At 36.4% G+C, this 18,664-nt stretch overlaps 1 protein-coding gene across 1 annotated transcript; it reads right to left on the reverse strand.

Annotated features, from left to right (window-relative positions):
• Nucleotides 1-8,284: 8,284 nt before the first annotated feature.
• On the reverse strand, nt 8,285-11,651 carry LOC113359272. The gene is made up of 5 exons (XM_026602936.1): nt 10,782-11,651; nt 9,752-10,377; nt 9,541-9,630; nt 9,164-9,269; nt 8,285-8,935 (listed from the first exon to the last, which is right to left on the reverse strand). Exons 1-5 carry the CDS (start codon nt 11,649-11,651, stop codon nt 8,285-8,287), a joined length of 2,343 nt encoding a protein of 780 aa, XP_026458721.1.
• Nucleotides 11,652-18,664: the final 7,013 nt, after the last annotated feature.

Raw genomic sequence — 18,664 nt, forward strand, 5'->3', positions numbered from 1 at the left:
CGATACAAGTTGTGAAGAATCAAGCGGTAAAGTACTTTTCCCAAGGCCATGGTTTGTTTTGTATTTTATCTCTCTTAAAAAAAAAGAGACAAGAGAAAAATTTATCATTGGTTTTATTTATTTAATAAGCCGTGGGGAAGGAAAATCTATAAGGAAGTTTCAAGAGACAAGGATTTTGAGGAAGAAAGTTACAAATTGTCAAGGAATTACGAAGTTCGAGCATTTATCATCAATAGTTGAAGCCGAAGACGACGACCAAGAAGATGAAAACGAGGAGCGAAGACGTTTCTTTTGGATGTCGTGAGAGTGGTGTTATCATAATTTGCAATCGGATGTGACTGTAAGTAAGTAATCTCATCCTCGATAATAGTGGTTGATTTCCTTTCTTAGAGATTGTCAGAAAAATGGTTTTTCAAAATGTTAAAAGATGTGGTTTTTGAAATATTTTGGAAGTTGTCCTTCCCACCATTCAACGTGTTGCAGGAATTATCTCTTCATTCCTACCTGCACACATGTGAGAACCATAAAAGTACATTCTTTGAGTGCAATTTCATAAAACCTTTTTTTTTGGTGAGGCAGAAGTCGAGGCGAAATGCTTATTGATCGCTCTCAAACATGCGTTCTCTCATTATGGTGTGGTTATTTCTCACTCAACATTTAAGAATGGAAATATGTTCTTTAGTATTTCTAACTTCTTATTAGCATGCAGAAACTCTATGTCCTCATAACTCTTTTGATGCTTGGGACGCTGGAACGCTTTGAAGTTGTAAGTTTTAGTTTGATTTGCTCGAGGACTAGCAAAGTCTAAGTGTGGGGAAATTCGATAGGGTGTAGAATACATCCTATTTATTATATATTGTTTATGCTTTCTCTGCGATTTTTCTTGTAAATTATGTATTTTACGCATGTTTTTGAGTTATTAGGTACTCTGGAGTCGCACGGAGAAAAAGAAGAAGAAATCACCCAAATTGAGCCGAAAGGGCAAAAAGGGAATTTCATAGGTTGTCATTATTAGGAACCTGGTCAAGGATAAGGGGATGGAAAATGGCTAGCCCTTATTAGAACTGACCACCTATTATAGGGCACCCACTGGGGTGGACCTTATCAAGGTGACCGGGTACTAAATAACTAACCCTACCTTTTTACCCTAAATCGAGAGACGTGTTTCTCTCATTCACTTCATTCTACAGTCCCTGAAATTGAAATGAGAAAAGCAGCTGTGACTGCCGTTAGTTCCGAGAGATGGAGATGGATTATGGAACTGGAATGCAGTGGAATTGCTGTTAGTGCTGTCAAGAATCTGAGAATGGTAGGGAGATGCAGTTCTGGTGGATGCGTAGATGAATGATAGGACAGGTGAAGCTCCATAATGGGATTCGTTGTCTGAGCCATAGTTGCAGCAGAGAGGTGAAATGGTACAAATGGTGGTTTTAGTATTGTTTCATTGCCTGAAACATAGGAAATGATGCAGTTTTGGTGGCTTGAGTATGCTGACTTGATGAACAATTGTGGGTGTGTATATGGAGTCTGAGTTGGTATGAATCAGTGCTGAGATGGAGTTTTGAAGGTTGTTTTTTGTTTCCATGGGAACTGCAGTACAAGCCATTGCAGGTGGTAATGTCCTATGAACTGTGATGCAATGGTCCTGGTAGTGCTGATGTTTGTTTCCTGGGATCGAATGGGTGTTGTGGTTCGAGACGGAAGTGGAAGAGTTAACACTGCTGCTGGTGGAAATGCAATGGTGGAATGGTTTACAGATCAACAAGGAAGATTGGTGGTGTTTGAGTTATTGAAGTTACAGAGCATATAGTGATGTTGTTGTTACTGGATAAGGAGGAGTTAGTAAATCAGGCAGAGAAAAAGCTACAAAGAATGGGTTGTATGGTTTGTAAGAAATGTTGGTGTTGTTGGTTGAATGAGTAGATGTATGCTTAGGAATTGTGCAGGAATTGAAGAACAGAAAAGCCTGAAATTGACCGGAGATAACCAAAATACAGACAAAACTCGGCTGGAGTTTATTTCTGATGAGTTGACTCAGTGACTCGTTAGGCTGGCTCGGTGATTCAGATTACTCAGATCAGTTAGGAGGCTAACTAAGAAGCTGACTCCTCCTTCCCTTGACTAGTTAACTGACATATAGGTCGGCTGTTAACTTTAAAGACAAAATGACGGAATATTTCCTCGACAACAGAACTCAGGTGGCCGACGGCAACATTTCTGGTGCCGTATTCCGGTGATCTCAAGAACTTTTCAGGAAACCCAAATTTACAGATTTTTATGTGGATTCTTATCATGGGTGTAAATACTTAGATTTGGAAGTTGGATGGAAACATGGAAGAATTGGAGAATTGGACTTAAAATTGGAATTAGGCTCAAATTGGGAAAGTGGTGTTATTATGGAATGAGAATTCTATTCCTAAGAGGATTGCTAGGAAATTGAAGCCTATAAATAGAGAAGTTCTTTACACAACTTTGACACACCTCTCTACACACACAACACTTCTCTTTTCTTTATTTTTTATGTGAACTCCTTAGCATGAGTAGCTAATTTTATTAATTGAGGATGAATTCCTAATTCTTGACATGTTTTGAGTTTTGTTTTAAATCTACTTTGAAGTTTTCACATGATTATCGTTTATTTTTACTAATAGGAATGTTTATACATTCATGGTTGATTGATAGGTCGTTTAAGATGCATACTAAATGGATTTGTTAGTTGATCTAAAGCTAGTGAAAGTTAGGGGATAAGTAATCGTTTCTTGACTCTTTACACAAGTGGCAAACACGAGACCTTGCAGAGGGATTCCGTGGAGCAATTGTGTGTGAAAACAACGTTAGCAAGTAGACCTTGAGCTGAGAGTTTAGCTACTAATATCAACCTAATAAATTCATAAATCTTAATGCGTTTAACTAAATTACATCTTGAGTGAGCTACTACTAGGTGGTTTGGTGAATAGAATCCGGTAGTCGAGAACTTCCGTATCCGGTGATACTAGGGATTTAGGGGTTTAGCACTGAGCTAGCTGTTTTACCTACGGTTGGTGATAATCTGTGACTAATAACATGTGGATGAAAAACATAACTTGAATCATTGTTTTGCAACGAAGAAGGATTCCTTGATCTAATCTATCTTATTGATTTTCCTTTATCTTTTAATTGTTTTGTTTATTTATTTTTCTTTATAAAATCTAAAACCAAAACCCCCCCTTTGTGGCATTATAAGACAACTAAAACCTCTTACTCTTCGTGGGAACGATCCTTACTATCGCTATATAACTTGTTAATTAGTGAGAAAAATATTAATTAATTTGTTGTGGTTACAACACGCATCAATGGTCATTAGGGTCTATAGAATACTAATCGTAACCTTCGAAAGGTTGATTATGGTCCCAATGATTACCAGCATAGTAATTCGTAGACAATTCATACATTGGATTATCATGGCCTTCTCTAGACTGCCTAAAATCATGCAAAATATAGTAGTTCTCAACAGGATGGTCTAAGCTACCACATAAGGTACAAGCATAGATTTCAGATTGCCTAGGTGAATTAGATGTGACAGATATATCATATATTTGCATCTCTAAAGCTGTAATTCGAGCTTCTAACTGATCCAAAACTGATAATTGTGTGAGTTGGGCACTGTAAAGATGTTCATTTTTACCCTGTGGTGGATGATACATGTGTGAATAGTTATTAGGGTCCATGTATTGTGGCTCAGGACTATGAAAATGTCCATAACAATCCCTATAACTATTGACATCATGGTCTGTGGGAGGCTCATAGTGTGAAGCATGCCCGTAAGAAAATTCTCTAATGGATTTGTTCTCATCCCCAGTTGCAGACCAAAATCCTGAAAAAAAAAATTTAAATACAAAGAAATTAATCCATTCTAAATGCTACTAACAAAGCCTAAACATAATGATGCATACAAGAATGTATATAAGCTACTAAACGCAGCAGGATAAACGCAACAGTACAATTATTTCTAGTAAAGAGAGTAACAAAAACTAATAAAAAATTATAAAAATGATGCTTCTGTAACAAATAACAATAGCATAGACCCGCCTATCAATCCTAAATTGGATCTCTACTGGACCATAACAATAAAAATATGGTTAACTAACGAGAGGCCAACTCGTATTTGTTAACAAGATATGTTGCTCAGTTATTAAATCCAATACCAAACCATTCAGGCTAAGAAAATATAAGGAAGAGACGTCATTTTGTTGTAGCGTTTAAGAAATTTACCTCCGGTGCGTATCCGGGAGAAGGCTACTAGGAACTGGAATGTTTCCTCTTACCTTTTTGTGGTAGTTTCTCTAACTTCAACAACTCCAGCGATAAGGTACGGTGGGCATCACGGATCTTCCTCCCCTCTTTGTTTTCTTTCACTTGTACTACAACTTGGTACCTGATGAGCTCAAAAGAACTGTTCAAAACCTAGGATTGTGCAAATAAAATAAAGAAGTATCTACACTAACCTAATAATAAATCTCAATGTTATGATAACTTATATTTATTTTTTTATTTTTTTAAAGAACAGACAAAATGCTGAGTTAGCCATTCAAAGACAATTACTTACACTACTGTATGAACTACAACCACTATAAAAGACTAATGATTATATAAACTATGTAGTACCACTAGTGTTTTGCAAATGATGAAGATATAAGTGAAACTAATTAAAAACGGACAAAAGGATTTAGTACGAAACAAGAAAAATTTGCACTATGAGAATTAGAACTATGAAACAAATGATGTAAAATGCCAAAAGCAACAAGACGAAAAAAGTTGAACTAAAACACCAGCTACATATTAAACAAATTCCTAATTAGAAGGCAAAATAAAAAGACTACAAAACAATGATATTTGACACTAAAATAAAAATTCGGAACTAAACACAAGTAACAAATTAGCAGACACTATATACAAATCCCAACTTCGAATTAGTAAAAACAAAACTTATCAATGAAACTACATTAAGTTATACTAACAACAAGATTCCGAGTATATAACAGATGAGATAACTACTAATTTATGTTATAACAACTGGAAATCAACGATGTAAAATAATAAAAATGTAAAGATGCAGAAATAGTTTGACTGAAAAACTACAACTAACACTGATACAAGATGCAGATTAACATAATAACTACGGAATGCAGCAGACTCAAACCAGATACAGGACAATGATAGTAAACTAACTGAAATAAAAAGATGAAATTGTGCAAACCTAAGTAACACCTACTGCTACGCAAGAGTCAACCAGCACAATGTAATCAGATGAAAGGTATATACAGATGGATCAAAAAAGCTACGTTATAACAATGACATCAAGAAAATAGAAAATTCTAAACACATATATACAAGAGATAAACGGAAAATCAGTAAAATGGAACCAACAGATCAACCACATCGATACCGAGTCCCCGGCAGCGGTGCCAAAAACTTGGTAGGTCCATAAACAGTACCTACAATGACTGCAAGTGCAGAGCATCCTATTGTAGACAAGGCAAATACAGGTCGATCCTCAGGGACAAGGTGGTTATAGAGTCGATTCTATGGTCTTATTACTACTGATTTCTAACAAGGAAGAGTAACAAAAAAGGGGGGTTGTTTTGTTTGACGATACGGCTATATGTTGGTTATGTAACTCAAAATAGAGAACAAGAATGCAGATTAAAGGGCACTAGGGAAGTTGAGTCCACCACCTAATCTCAGCTAAGTTAGTCCAGTTTCAATAATGTTCTTGTCCCTTGTAATGGACACCAAACAAGATGCAAGTTTGCCGTTTATCCAGGTCTCAATGGATGGATTAATGTCAGCTAAGGCAACTAACTAACCCCTAGTATTAGATGTCTTCTCACAGTACAACTAATCACAGATCAGTTTCATCACTTAGATGATCAAACCATTCCTAAGAAAGATATTATAATCGCAAATAAAGTATTCATTCAGAGCACTAACTGTCTAATAAAGCACAATTAGTCAAAAGATCAATAACAAACAATTAAGCATGAGTTAGAGCACAAACAACATAGTAGTGTTCTAACTACAATGGATACATGGCATACAATGTGAGAGTAAAATGCTGAATTGCTCAGATTATATTTATCCTAAATCAATAAAGCACAACAAGAACAATAATCATAACATGAACAAGACTAGCAGTAGATTATGGGTTTCATCTAACCCTAGCAAAAGTATTTAGAACATGATGAAGAAAATACAGAAAATAAATCTATACTACTGCTTGGTGCACCGGATAATCCTGGCATGCCTTTCACTCTACAAACTTCTCCTTGTTTATAAAAAAATTCTCCTCAATCACTATAATTTGATAATTAGAAAGCAACCACTCACTCAGAACGCGTTTCCCGACAAACCCCTTCTGCAATTCTACTTTGCATCTCCTTGATTTGATGTTTTCTTTAGCTGTGAAGAAACCCTAGTCTTATCTCTCTCAATCATAGTTTCTAGGGTTACTATTTTTGATAAGGAGTAGATAAGATGGAGAGAGATAGAAACTAGGAGACTGATTGATGGCTTTTGAGAAGGTGGTTGTGCTCAGAAGTGGTCGGGAGTTGAGGTGATTGATGGAGAGATGGTGAACTGGAAGTTTTACAGAGGTTGTAGAAGAAGAAAGTACGAAGGAGGTACTTGGCTTTCTGTTCAATTTGGGGAAGAAAAATAGGAACTAGGGTGTTGAGCAAGAGTAGAAAAAGCTGATGTACCATGTAGAGATGCTCTAGATGATCAGCAGCTAAACCTAATCCGACGGCTTAGACTGTAATATGGCTTGGGTCTTGATTATTTTCTCTTCTGGGCTCATGTCTTCTTTAAAGCTAATATCTCAAGCCCACTTCTAGTTTTGAGACGTGAAGGCAACATTCTTCACTTGCGGATGAGGTGCAAACAATATTCTTCACTGCTTTCTAATGGGAGTCTTTGTCATCTCTCTTCCGTTGTCTCTACTTTTCTGCTCTTTTGGCTTCTCCATTCATCCAAGCTTTATTTCTTACCTAAAAACACAAAATTAGTTAGTACAAGTATTTATTCTTCAAAATGAAGAAAATATAGAATTTGGGTTAATATATGATTTTAAAGCGCAAAAGATGAGTTAATTGTCAATAAAAAGGTGTAGAAATATGCCTTATTTGGCACCCATCATGTATAATCAAAGTTTATATAGCAAAATGACTTTTGTCTCAAGATAGGAGATAGAGTCACTACGGGAAAAATATACATCTACAACTGGAGATTTACAACACTTCTCTATACATCGTAGAAAGTCCTATGTTTTACAACTGGTTTCAAAGAAAGAGTTGTCGTATATCATCACTACCAACCCTTAGGAACAAGGGGTTGCGCTAAGAAAACAGACGACAACTCCTTTAGCAAAACTGTTGTGATGACATTTAGGTATAACAACTTTGTTTCATAAGTGTAGTGACTTAGCCTATCACAATTCTCACAAGTGTTGTTGAAGAACACAAAAATATGATAATGAAAAATACGTTAGAGGGGAGATTCGAACATGAACCTAATGCATGGATGTATAGCTCATCAACCATCCTTACAGTTCACAAGTTTAGGGTTTTTTTTTTAATAGAAACGTATAACGACATTTATAAGTGTTGTTGAAGTTAAAATATAGAATGTGGGAAAAAATTAGGTTTGGGGGATTCGACCCTGAGCCTCCTATATGGAAGTCTACACCACTAACCATACCTACACTATCACAAGTTCTGTAAAGTTGGTGGTTCTTTAATATACTATTATGACAACCCTTCATAAGCGTTGTAAATCAAAATATAATGCTCAAAGCCGACTGAGCCGCAAAGAGCGCGAAGCATTATCTGTAACCATATACATTCTTCTCTGTAAATAATCACATACATTCTATAAGACCACCCGCTTTAAGCAAAGCATGTAACTGGGGAATTATGGCAAAAGTATACCATCAAACAAATAAATACTCTGAAAAACATTACCATCTCCAAACCGATATTCACACACAAATGATGATAACAAAAGCAGTCCCGAATTACCAACAATAGAACATAGAGTTTGATAAGTGATAAATACACAAGCCAATACAGAACTACACACTCAGCTGTAGCAAGAAAATTGAGAATAGCATGAAACTCATACAGAACTACACACTCAGTTGTAGCAAGAAACTTGAGAATAGCAGTTGAAGTAGATTACTGAGAAGGCAAATAACACCAAATATTTCTAAAGTAAGAATACAATACCGTAAAAACAATAAACTACTGATCTAACTTGTGAACTTCTTTTTCTTCTTCTTTTTGTTCTTCTTCTTTGTCAGAACCACTATGGTATATTCCCCATCTTCTCTTAAGTAACTCTCGTTCTCGTCATCCATTTGGAAACCAATAGTTGAAGTATCCACTGGTTGGAAATTTGTGTCATGCTTTTCATTGTATTCCTCTAATTCATGGAAACCCCTAGGCGGTGGTTTAACCATCACATACCAGTTAGATGTATTTGACTCTCGAGAATAGAAAACTTGTCGCGCTTGCTTTGCTAAAATGAATTGATCGTTACAGTATTGGTTCTTATGCTGCTTTAAATTGACTAATGTAAAGCCATCTTCTACCTTCACACCAAAATTGGTGTGAGCCCAATCACATTTGAATATTGGAATTTGAAACATATGATTGTAGTCCAACAATAGAATTTCTTTTAAAACACCGTAGAACCCACTAGTTTCTGACAATCCCGCAACTAAGGTTGTTGATTCAATTGAAACTCCACTGTTTTGTGTGACTCTCTTAACATCCTTCGTAATAAACCAAGTGTTATTGATAAGAAAGCCTTTATATGATATGCAGTTTTCCAATGGCCCATATGACAACCATTCTACCGTGTGTGATATTGGCATGCCTTGTTCAATTTGCATCTTAACCTACAAATGTATAATCTCAGGACATAAAAATATAACTAAATTTGTTATCTAAGCATAAGAAGTTATATTTATATGATGGTGTGCCGAACATGGATTGTTCTATGTGATAGAATGAAACAAAATCACACGCATTTGTGTTTTTTGTAGTAGTTTTCCGCAGCAGCAAAATGTCCAAGTGTTTAAACTATACTAAGATGCATAATCTGACTAAGAGTGGACTAAACATACCTTTTGTTGAAACCAATCTGCAAATGTGTCAGACTGTATGGAATTGAGTTGGTCTTCACTAGTAATTTCCCTCCCAGCAGGAGATTTTAACTCGTCCATATGCATTCTAAGACAAAATTAAAATTAGAAAATGAAGTATTAATTGACAGACCATTTTTAATAAACGTGAACATCATACTTACATCATATATGGGTCAATTTCGGGTGTGTTAAAAAGCACATATCTGTGAGCTATCTTTAACTTCTCACTATCCATACGCACTTGGACACCTTTAGAAAAAGGACGTGCTGCCGGTGTGGAACCATTTTGAGTGTTTTAGTTACGCCTTTGCTCTACTCATGTTTCAGCTGCTTGGGCCTTACGAATATCAAAATACCTAACACACTCCATTCCAAGATAACACTCGGCTATACAAGCTTCAGGTTGTGCATAATTCTTTACATATTCTTTGAATGTCTTCATATACCTAGGAAAGTCGAGTATGCAACAGTTACTAGTTAATTAAATATTAGTATCTCTAAGATACAAAGGGCATAACTTTCTACACGAAACAAAAAACAGAAGTAATATAAATTAAATTGGCATACCTTTCAAATGGATACATCCAACGATATTGTACAGGTCCACATAATCGCACTTCTCGAGCTAGGTGAATTGTCAAGTACATCATGACATCAAAAAGTGACGGAGGGAAGTACCTCTCCAACATACACAAAGTCTCAGCAACTTCTACTTCAAGTTCTATTAATCTATGGAGATCAACTGCCCTTTGGCATATTTCGTGAAAATAAGAACATAACCTGAAAATTGCCTCCCTTGGCCCTACAGGTAAAAGTCCTTGCAAAGCAACGGGTAATATTTGTTGCATAAGAACATGGTAATCATGAGCCTTAAGAACACCTAAGCAACCATCTTTTGAGAAATGCTTTATAAGATCAGAACTAAAACCATATGGAACCTTTAAATTTCTCATCCTATTATACAATATAGCCTTTTCCTTGTCATTTAAACAGTATGGTGCTGGTGGAAGGATCGTTTTTCCATTTATCTCTACTGGATGTAATTCCGGTCTTATTCCCATACTCTTCATATCATTGCGGGACTTTAGACCGTCTTTTGTTTTGGACTTTATATTCAATATGGTACCAATAATACTCTCGCAAACATTTTTTTCTGTATGCATAACATCAATATTGTGCCGTAGTAATAAATCCTAGGAAGATGGAAAAACCCAACATTAGTAATTAATTCTATAAAGAAATAAAAGATCAGACATTTAATCTATGTGAAAGTTATAATGTCATGCTGTCGAATCTTAGGTACGTAATTAATTCTATTATAATGTCATGCTGAAAAAAACAGAAACAAAATGCTCATTATACTGAAAATATACTATTATGTGTCAATTATGGTGCAATCAAACTGATGCTGCCGATTCTTTATCACATTGGGAAAAGTACTCAGATGCATTATACTTCCCAAACACTATATCAAAAGAACGAGTGTGCCATTTAGATTGCATTTGTTGATAATGTGAAGTTTAGAGGCTAACATGGTGCAAAGCAGAAGAACCCATAGCCAAATATTAACAAGTAAGTTTGAAGTTATGGAACTAACCTTCCAGTAAGGAAAGTCGAAGAATATTGACCGTTTGTTAAACACTCGAAGTTCAGTTTCATCATCATTTGCACCAGAAATAGCCGCATCAGCAACAACATCCCTTTTCCGCTTCCCACATTTAGAATTACCCACATTTGCACTTGCTGCCGCACTACTCTTGCCCTTATTCTTCTTCTTTTTCTCTTTCTTTTTCCTTATCTCCTCCTCGTTCTTCTCCACTTTCCCAAAATCATTTGTAATGCTATTCTGACATTCAAGTGCCGCAACACCAGACATAACAGGTGGCTTTTCCTTCCTCTCAATCTCTCCATTAAACCAGTATTTTTTCTGCCGAAGAGGATGATTATGACGAAGAAATCTCCTATGATTCAAGTAGACAGTTTTACGACTAAATGCCAACCAGTTTGAAAGTGTATTTTCACCGCAAAAAGGACATGCTGCCTTCCCTTTATACGTACATCCAGATAAATTACCATATACAGGGAAATCGTTTATTGTCCACGTTAATAACGCATTCAAGTTAAAATCTGTTTTAGTAAACGAATCATATACCTGCACCCCTTTCTCCCACAACTCAAAAAGATCATCAATCAAGGGATGCAAGTATACATCAATGTCATTACCCGGTTGTTTTTTTCCTGGAATCAACATGCTCAGAATTATGTTGTCACCTTGCATACACAACTGAGGGGGCAAATTATAAACCACGAGCATCACTGGCCAACAACTGTGGGCTGCGGAAAGATCACCAAATGGATTAAATCCATCAGCAGCAAGCCCGAGACGCAAATTACGGGGATCTGAAGCAAACTCGGGATACTTTGTGTCTATGTGCTTCCAAGCCAAAGAATCTGTTGGATGACGCATCTTCCCATCCTTACTCTTGTTCGTCGCGTGCTATATCAACTGCTCAGCCAGTGCTGCTGATTGAAACAATCTTCTCAATCTCGGCACAATGGGGAAGTATCTAAGCACCTTCACCGATATCTTCTTTTGCGGCTTGTCTATCATTTCATCATCGAAATTGAAAACTCTCTAGAATCATGAAACCCTCTTTTCTTCATTACGGTCATGCAAATAAGAAAGGAACAAACTACCCATATTGTTGATTTTAATCAAATTTTAAACCAAACCCATATTGTTCTGTGTTGATTATCAAAAAACCTAATTCAAATTTTAATGCAAAAAAGTCACTGAAAAAAACCTAATTCAAAAATCAAAAAAACAATATACCATAAATTGAGCTTTGGTTACAGATCGATCTTCAACTTCGGGAAATTGGTGGAGGTGGTTAGTCGAGATATGGGTTACAGATCGATCTTCAACATTGTGTGGTGATGATGAAGTTGGTGAAGTAATCTCCTGAGATCGATGAAGTTAAAAACGATGGTAATGAACAGAGCTGTTGGAGTCGTAGACGATGAAGTTGCCAGTGGTTTGAGTTATGGAGGTGCTGTTGTACCGAAGTGGTTTGAGTGATGGTGGTTTGAGGTGAAGTTTCTCCGTCGAACACACTGGGGAAATGCAGTTGAGGGAAAAAAAGAAAAGGATAAGGAAGGAATAGATATGAGTGATAGTGGTTTTAGATGCATAAGACATTATGCATTATTTTGTTTTAGCTGCATAATGTCTTATGCATTACTTTTCTCACTTTTTCTGGTTATGCATCAGTTTTTTTAGATGCATAAGACATTATGCATTATTTTGTTTTAGCTTCATATTGTCTTATGCATTACTTTTTTCACTTTTCTGATTTATGGATTTTTATGCACGTGCATAATGTCTTCTGCATCATTTTGTTTACTGCATAAGACATTATGTCATTATTTTGTTTTAGCTGCATAACGTCTTATGCATTATTGTTTTCGCTTTTTCTACTTGTACCCATTTCTTCTTCAATTGAATTTAATGAAAATTAGGTCAGATACTGAAAGAAGAAGCAGTTTCTGTTTCTGATAATGGTGATTTTTCGATCTTTTTCTGATAATGGTGATTAATTGAGTTAGGTTGCAGAAGAGAGACGAGAGCTGTTTTCTGAATGTGAAGAAACACGAAGCAGTTTGCGTTTTTCAATTGAGAGTTAGGTTGCAGAAGAGATAGAGAATGCAACTGGAAAAAAAATGAAAAGAAAACGGACGGAAACTGTACACATCACGTGGTCCAGGGCATATAGGTAAAATAACATGTTTTTAAACTTTATTGGACTAGCCATTAATTGTTATATCCCGCTGGACCAGCCAGTAATCCGGGTCGGGTTTTCTGGACTAAATAGTAAAGATCTCATATGAGAATGATGTTAAAAAAAAAAAAAAAAAAACTTAACGGCTGTAGATGAAATAGAATTAAAAATTAAATGAATGGGTGGTTATGATGTGATGATATACATAGAATATTCCAAAGGAATATTCCCAGTATATGGTTGGATTCATCGTTCTTACGAAGTCCCCGACTTAGAGTAGTCCACTCATCGCCAGGTTTCGATCTCGGAGCCATGTTATGTCTCGAAGTTGCCAAAACCGGTCAGGTTTAAGGGTTGGAGGAATATTATGAAAGCATCTTACCTATGAATCGACAGATTCATCGTTCTTATGAAGTCTCTGAATTAGAGTAGTCCACTCACCGCCAGGTTTCGATCTCGGAGCCATGTTATGTCTCGAAGTTTCCAAAAACGGTCAGGTTTAATGGTTGGAGGAATATTATGAAAGCATCTTACCTATGAATCGACAGATTCATCGTTCTTATGAAGTCTCTGACTTAGAGTAGTCCACTCACCGCCAGATTTCGATCTCGGAGCCATGTTATATCTCGAAGTTGCCAAAACCGGTTAGGTTTAAGGGTTGGAGGAATATTATGAAAGCATCTTACCTATGAATCGACAGATTCATCGTTCTTATGAAGTCTCTGACTTAGAGTAGTCCACTCACCGCCAGGTTTCGATCTCGGAGCCATGTTATGTCTCGAAGTTTCCAAAACCGGGTTGGAGGAATATTATGAAAGCATCTTACCTATGAATCGACATGTTCATCGTTCTTATGAAGTCTCTGACTTAGAGTAGTCCACTCACCGCCAGATTTCGATCTCGGAGCCATGTTATGTCTCGAAGTTGCCAAAACCGGGTTGGAGGAATATTATGAAAGCATCTTACCTATGAATAGACAGATTCATCGTTCTTATGAAGTCTCTGACTTAGAGTAGTCCACTCACCGCCAAGTTTCGATCTCGGAGCCATGTTATGTCTCGAAATTGCCAAAACCGAGTTGGAGGAATATTATGAAAGCATCTTACCTATGAATCGACAGATTCATCGTTCTTACGAAGTCCCCGACTTAGAGTAGTCCACTCACCGCCATGTTTCGATCTCGGATCCATGTTATATCTCGAAGTTGCCAAAATCGGACAGGTTTAAGGGTTGGAGGAATATTCTAATGGCACCGATATTATTTATAGATAGACGGATTCATCGTTTTTACGAAGTCTCTGACTTAGAATAGTCCACTTACCAGTTACCGCCAGGTTTCGAGCTCGGATCCAGGTTATATCTATGTTACTTAGAGTGTTACCACCAATTTTTTTTTTTTTGTAATTTTGTCTAATCCAACGTACCAAAGTTAGGGGAAGCAACTGCTACTAAATCTATCGGTGGGAATCTTGTGTTTGTTTGTCAAAAATTGTGTTTGTTTGCCAATCTGTATGCTTTTGCTTAGACCAATCAGAATATTCCACTTTCCCGCCCAAAATCCCTCCCAAATTTGGTCACGTGTCTGCCCAAGAAATTTTCATACAATATTTAATGTTTGACCACTGCAACGTGTCCTATCCCATGTTAATTCCCCCCAGTATTTTCACAACGCGCCCAAAATCATTATTCTCTCCACTCTTCACAAAAATAAGAAAACTCTCTCACCAAAAAAAAAAAAGAAAAAAATCTCTCACCTATCGCCATGTCTGCAACTGTGAAGCTCTAACCCTAACAATTCTTATCGGAAAACCCTAACAATCTCTCATCAGAAAACCCTAACAATCTCTAATCAGGAAACCCTAACAATCTCTCAATCACTCAAACTCTTCAGAAAACCATAACTATCTATTAATCTCAGAGCTCTTCAACTTTGAAGAAAACCCTAACAAATTTTCAAGAAAAGGATTTCACGAAGGGGTAATCTCTCATACTCTCAAATCTTAAGAAAATAAATCTCTTTGATCCAGTTTTCTATTTTAGTAATTTTGAGTTTTTGTTTTCTTCACATAAATGTTCAGATCTTCACATGCAATTTAGGATTTGTTGTTTCCATGATGAAATTGGTATTGGGTCCTATTTAATTTTGGGAATTTTCTATTTTAGGTCTTTTTATGATGATTTTCATTTCGATGATTGTCTCTGCAGCTCATGTTCTAGTTTTTTATGTCTTTGTTCTGTGTTATAACAAAAAATCCCCTCTTTGTTCGATGCGTGAAGTATAATTTAGAATTCGTAAGAATTTGTGATTTGAAAGGTGTAGCCTTATTCTCTTTAGGTGTATGATTTGATTATATTTGTGCGAAAGCATGAAGTTTAGCCACTGTGATTATATTTTTGCAAGGCATAACTGCAATAATGAAGACTAACAAGGAAACAATAAAGAAAAAGCTGGTCAGGGAGTTGGCCATAAAGGTAAAGGCTTCTCATCTTAATTTCAGTGTAAATAAATTTATTCACCGTATCATTTTAACTAACCTATATGCATTGTTGTTGCAGATGAAAAACAAACAGTCCAAAACTGATAAAGGTTCTCCATCTGCAGAACCATCCCTTCCACCTGAAAGTAGGCGATCATCACCAAGGAACAAGAAGTTTGCGATAAAGGTAAAGACTTTTCATCTCAATTTCACAACAAACAACTTACCTTCTCATTTTAACTAAGCTATACTTTTTGCAGATGAAAAACAAGCAGAACACTCAACAGTCCCCAACTGAAAGTGCTTCACTCACTTCAAAGCTGCAAACCCCGACTCAAACCAAGTCCGCAGAACCATCTCTTTCACCTGGAAGTAGGCGATCATCACAAAGGAACAAGAAGTTAGAACCAAGTGCTGCTGTTTCTTCTCTAACTAAATGTGCAACAACTCCAAAGCGTCGTCTACAACCTGAAAGTGCTAAAATGTCATCACCAATTACAAAGAGACAGGCTACTAGGAAGAAGAATGTGCAATCTGAAAGTGCTCAACATTCACAGACCACAACTACAAAGTCCCAATCAAAAAGCTCTGAAGGAGATACTTAAAAATCTGGAGTGGGGCGAAAGAATGTAAAGCGAAAACTTGACACAAGCAGCACAGGCCCATGTCTGAATGTTCAACTTAGGGATCCACACGACACTCTCGCAGATTTTCAAGATGAAGAGGAAGAGGAGGAGGAAGCTGTGGAAGAGGATAACTCTGATCATGTGGAGCCTGATGTGGAAGAAGAGAATGATAATGGTAATGGTGATGAGCCTGAATTGGAAGAAGAAAATGATAATGGTAATGATGATAATGAGGAAGGTGAAGAAGGAAAAGAAGCGAAGAAAAGAAAATATGTTCCACGTGGTCCAACCCAGATGTATGCACTGAAGTTAGATTCTGCTGATCTGAAAAGAACAATTTCCTTCAACGCTAATGAACAACCGATTGGTGATCCATCTGTGCAACTTGCCAGTGTTCTAGGGGTGCTTATTCGGAAAATTCCATTAACGTACAAGGATTGGAGACTTGTCCCTTATGAAGCCAAAGAAAACATATGGAAGATAGTCTCGGTTCGCAATTGATAACTCTTTAACTCTTTTCATTCATCAATAATTATTTAAGTCATAGTCAATAATTATTTAATTCATAGCGTATTATAATTCAATTATTTAAATTTATTTGTAGAACCGATTCATTGTGCCTGAGTATTACAAAGACTATTATTTCAGCAAGATGGGAACTTATCTTAGAGAAGCAAGGTCAAGGAAAGCTGGTTTGGTACTCGACGCTTTGGATCGGCTACAAGGGGAAGAACAAAAGAAACGGCTGGAGAAGTTAATGCCCAGGACCATGACAGTTAGGGAGTGGGAAGAGTTTGTGAAACATGTAGACTCTATTGAATTCAGAGTAAGTAATTTCTATTATATAGAATGCCTATATATTTGTATTAAAAACTTTAAAGTCTGTCAAATGATTTTTTTACTTTTCTATTCAGGTCAGAAGAATAAAAATGCAAGAAAATCGTTCAAAACACACCACCCCACATACCATAAGTCGAGAAGGTTACGCCCGATTGGAGGTGAAATTGGTATGTTCTACAGTCTTGATATTCACCATGTGAAAGCTATTGCATCGTTAAAAATATAATTGTTTGAAGTTATCTACAAAGTTTTATCTTAGAAATATTCTGAGATAATACCATGTTGTTATGCTGTTCTTGATGACTCATGTATTGATACATTTGTTTGGCAGCAAAAAGAGCAAAACACAACCAAAGAGATTGATAGAGCTATAATCTGGAAAGTTGGTCATAAACAGCGCAAAGGAAAGAAACCACATCCTGGTGTTGTAGAAGCTTTGGTAAGAAATCTTCTCATGTTACTTTTTTTTATTTGTGTGCGCTTGAAAAATTCAAAAATATCTGATGTTTTACACGCTTACACAGGAAAAACTTGAAAAAGCTCGAGAAAAGTATCATGCTGATTGTGGATCATCCGTGACAGATGATATTCTTGCAAAGGCCTTTGGTGAGGACAAGAAAACTAAAGGGAGACTTAAAGGAATTGGTTTTGGAGCGACACGTAAAAAGGTTGTTGCGCAGTCCCACTATAAGATGATGATTAAAGAGTGTCTAGAATCCTATAAAGCATTGAGTGATCGAGTGGTGCAGCTAGAGGTGAGAATTTAACTTGTCTTTTATTAGGTCTCCTTTTCTTGATAAACTCAAACTCGATAATTCCCCTCATACTGCTGATTGCTCTTAATATAGGGAACAAAATCAAAATGTGTCTGCAATGGAGTCTTACCCTCTCACATGTTAAGTCCCAGCAACAATCATGAGGCTAGCACTAGCAGAAATGTTATCTGTAATGAAAGAGTCTCAACTGATACCACTCCAAGTCATGTCAGGAAACAAAATGAGGTTCAAGTGCCAAAGAGATTCCAAGTTTGCAAGTTGTTAAGCTGGTACAAGGAGGACGAGGTGGTTGCAGAGGCTGAAATTGCTGAAACAGATCCAAGTAAGCAGATACATGGAAAACCAATCGGTCTTGGAGCCTACACTGTATGTGTGAAGGTTTCTTATGCGGATGATGCTCTTGTCTACCAAGCTACTTCAGAAGTCAGAACTATTCATGATGTTGTTTCAAATTTATCACATGGCCCAAAGATAGAATAATCTACCAATAGACTTCTTAATCTTCTGTGATCTTTTTGGAGACTTAATTTTTGGTAACAAACATATCACTGCCACTTTTTTGTATGTTTTGTGTATATCACATTGGTATGTGAATGCTTTAACTCTGGGTTTGGTTTAATTTGAATGAATCTTTCAGTTTAATCCAATTGTTTATTTACATTTCAGTTTAATCTAGTTGTTTCTTTACATTTCACAAATAGTAGTGACAAAAGTGAAATATATATTCTGAAATATGGGTTTGATCTTATTCACAAGTATTGTAAAAGATAGTACTACTACACATAGTATAGTTGTATCAAGGTACTTCTACAATGCTAACAAGTGTACTAACTGTAATATTCACAATACTAATAAGTGTTGTGTGAACAATTTCTGCTACCCATGACAATAATTGTACAAACAAATGTTCTACAATGCTAACAAGTGTACTGACTGTAATATTCACAATACTAGTAAGTGTTGTGTTAACAATTTCTACTTC

Source organism: Papaver somniferum, chromosome 3 (assembly GCF_003573695.1).
Source record: "Papaver somniferum cultivar HN1 chromosome 3, ASM357369v1, whole genome shotgun sequence".
Classification (NCBI taxonomy): Eukaryota; Viridiplantae; Streptophyta; class Magnoliopsida; order Ranunculales; family Papaveraceae; genus Papaver; species Papaver somniferum.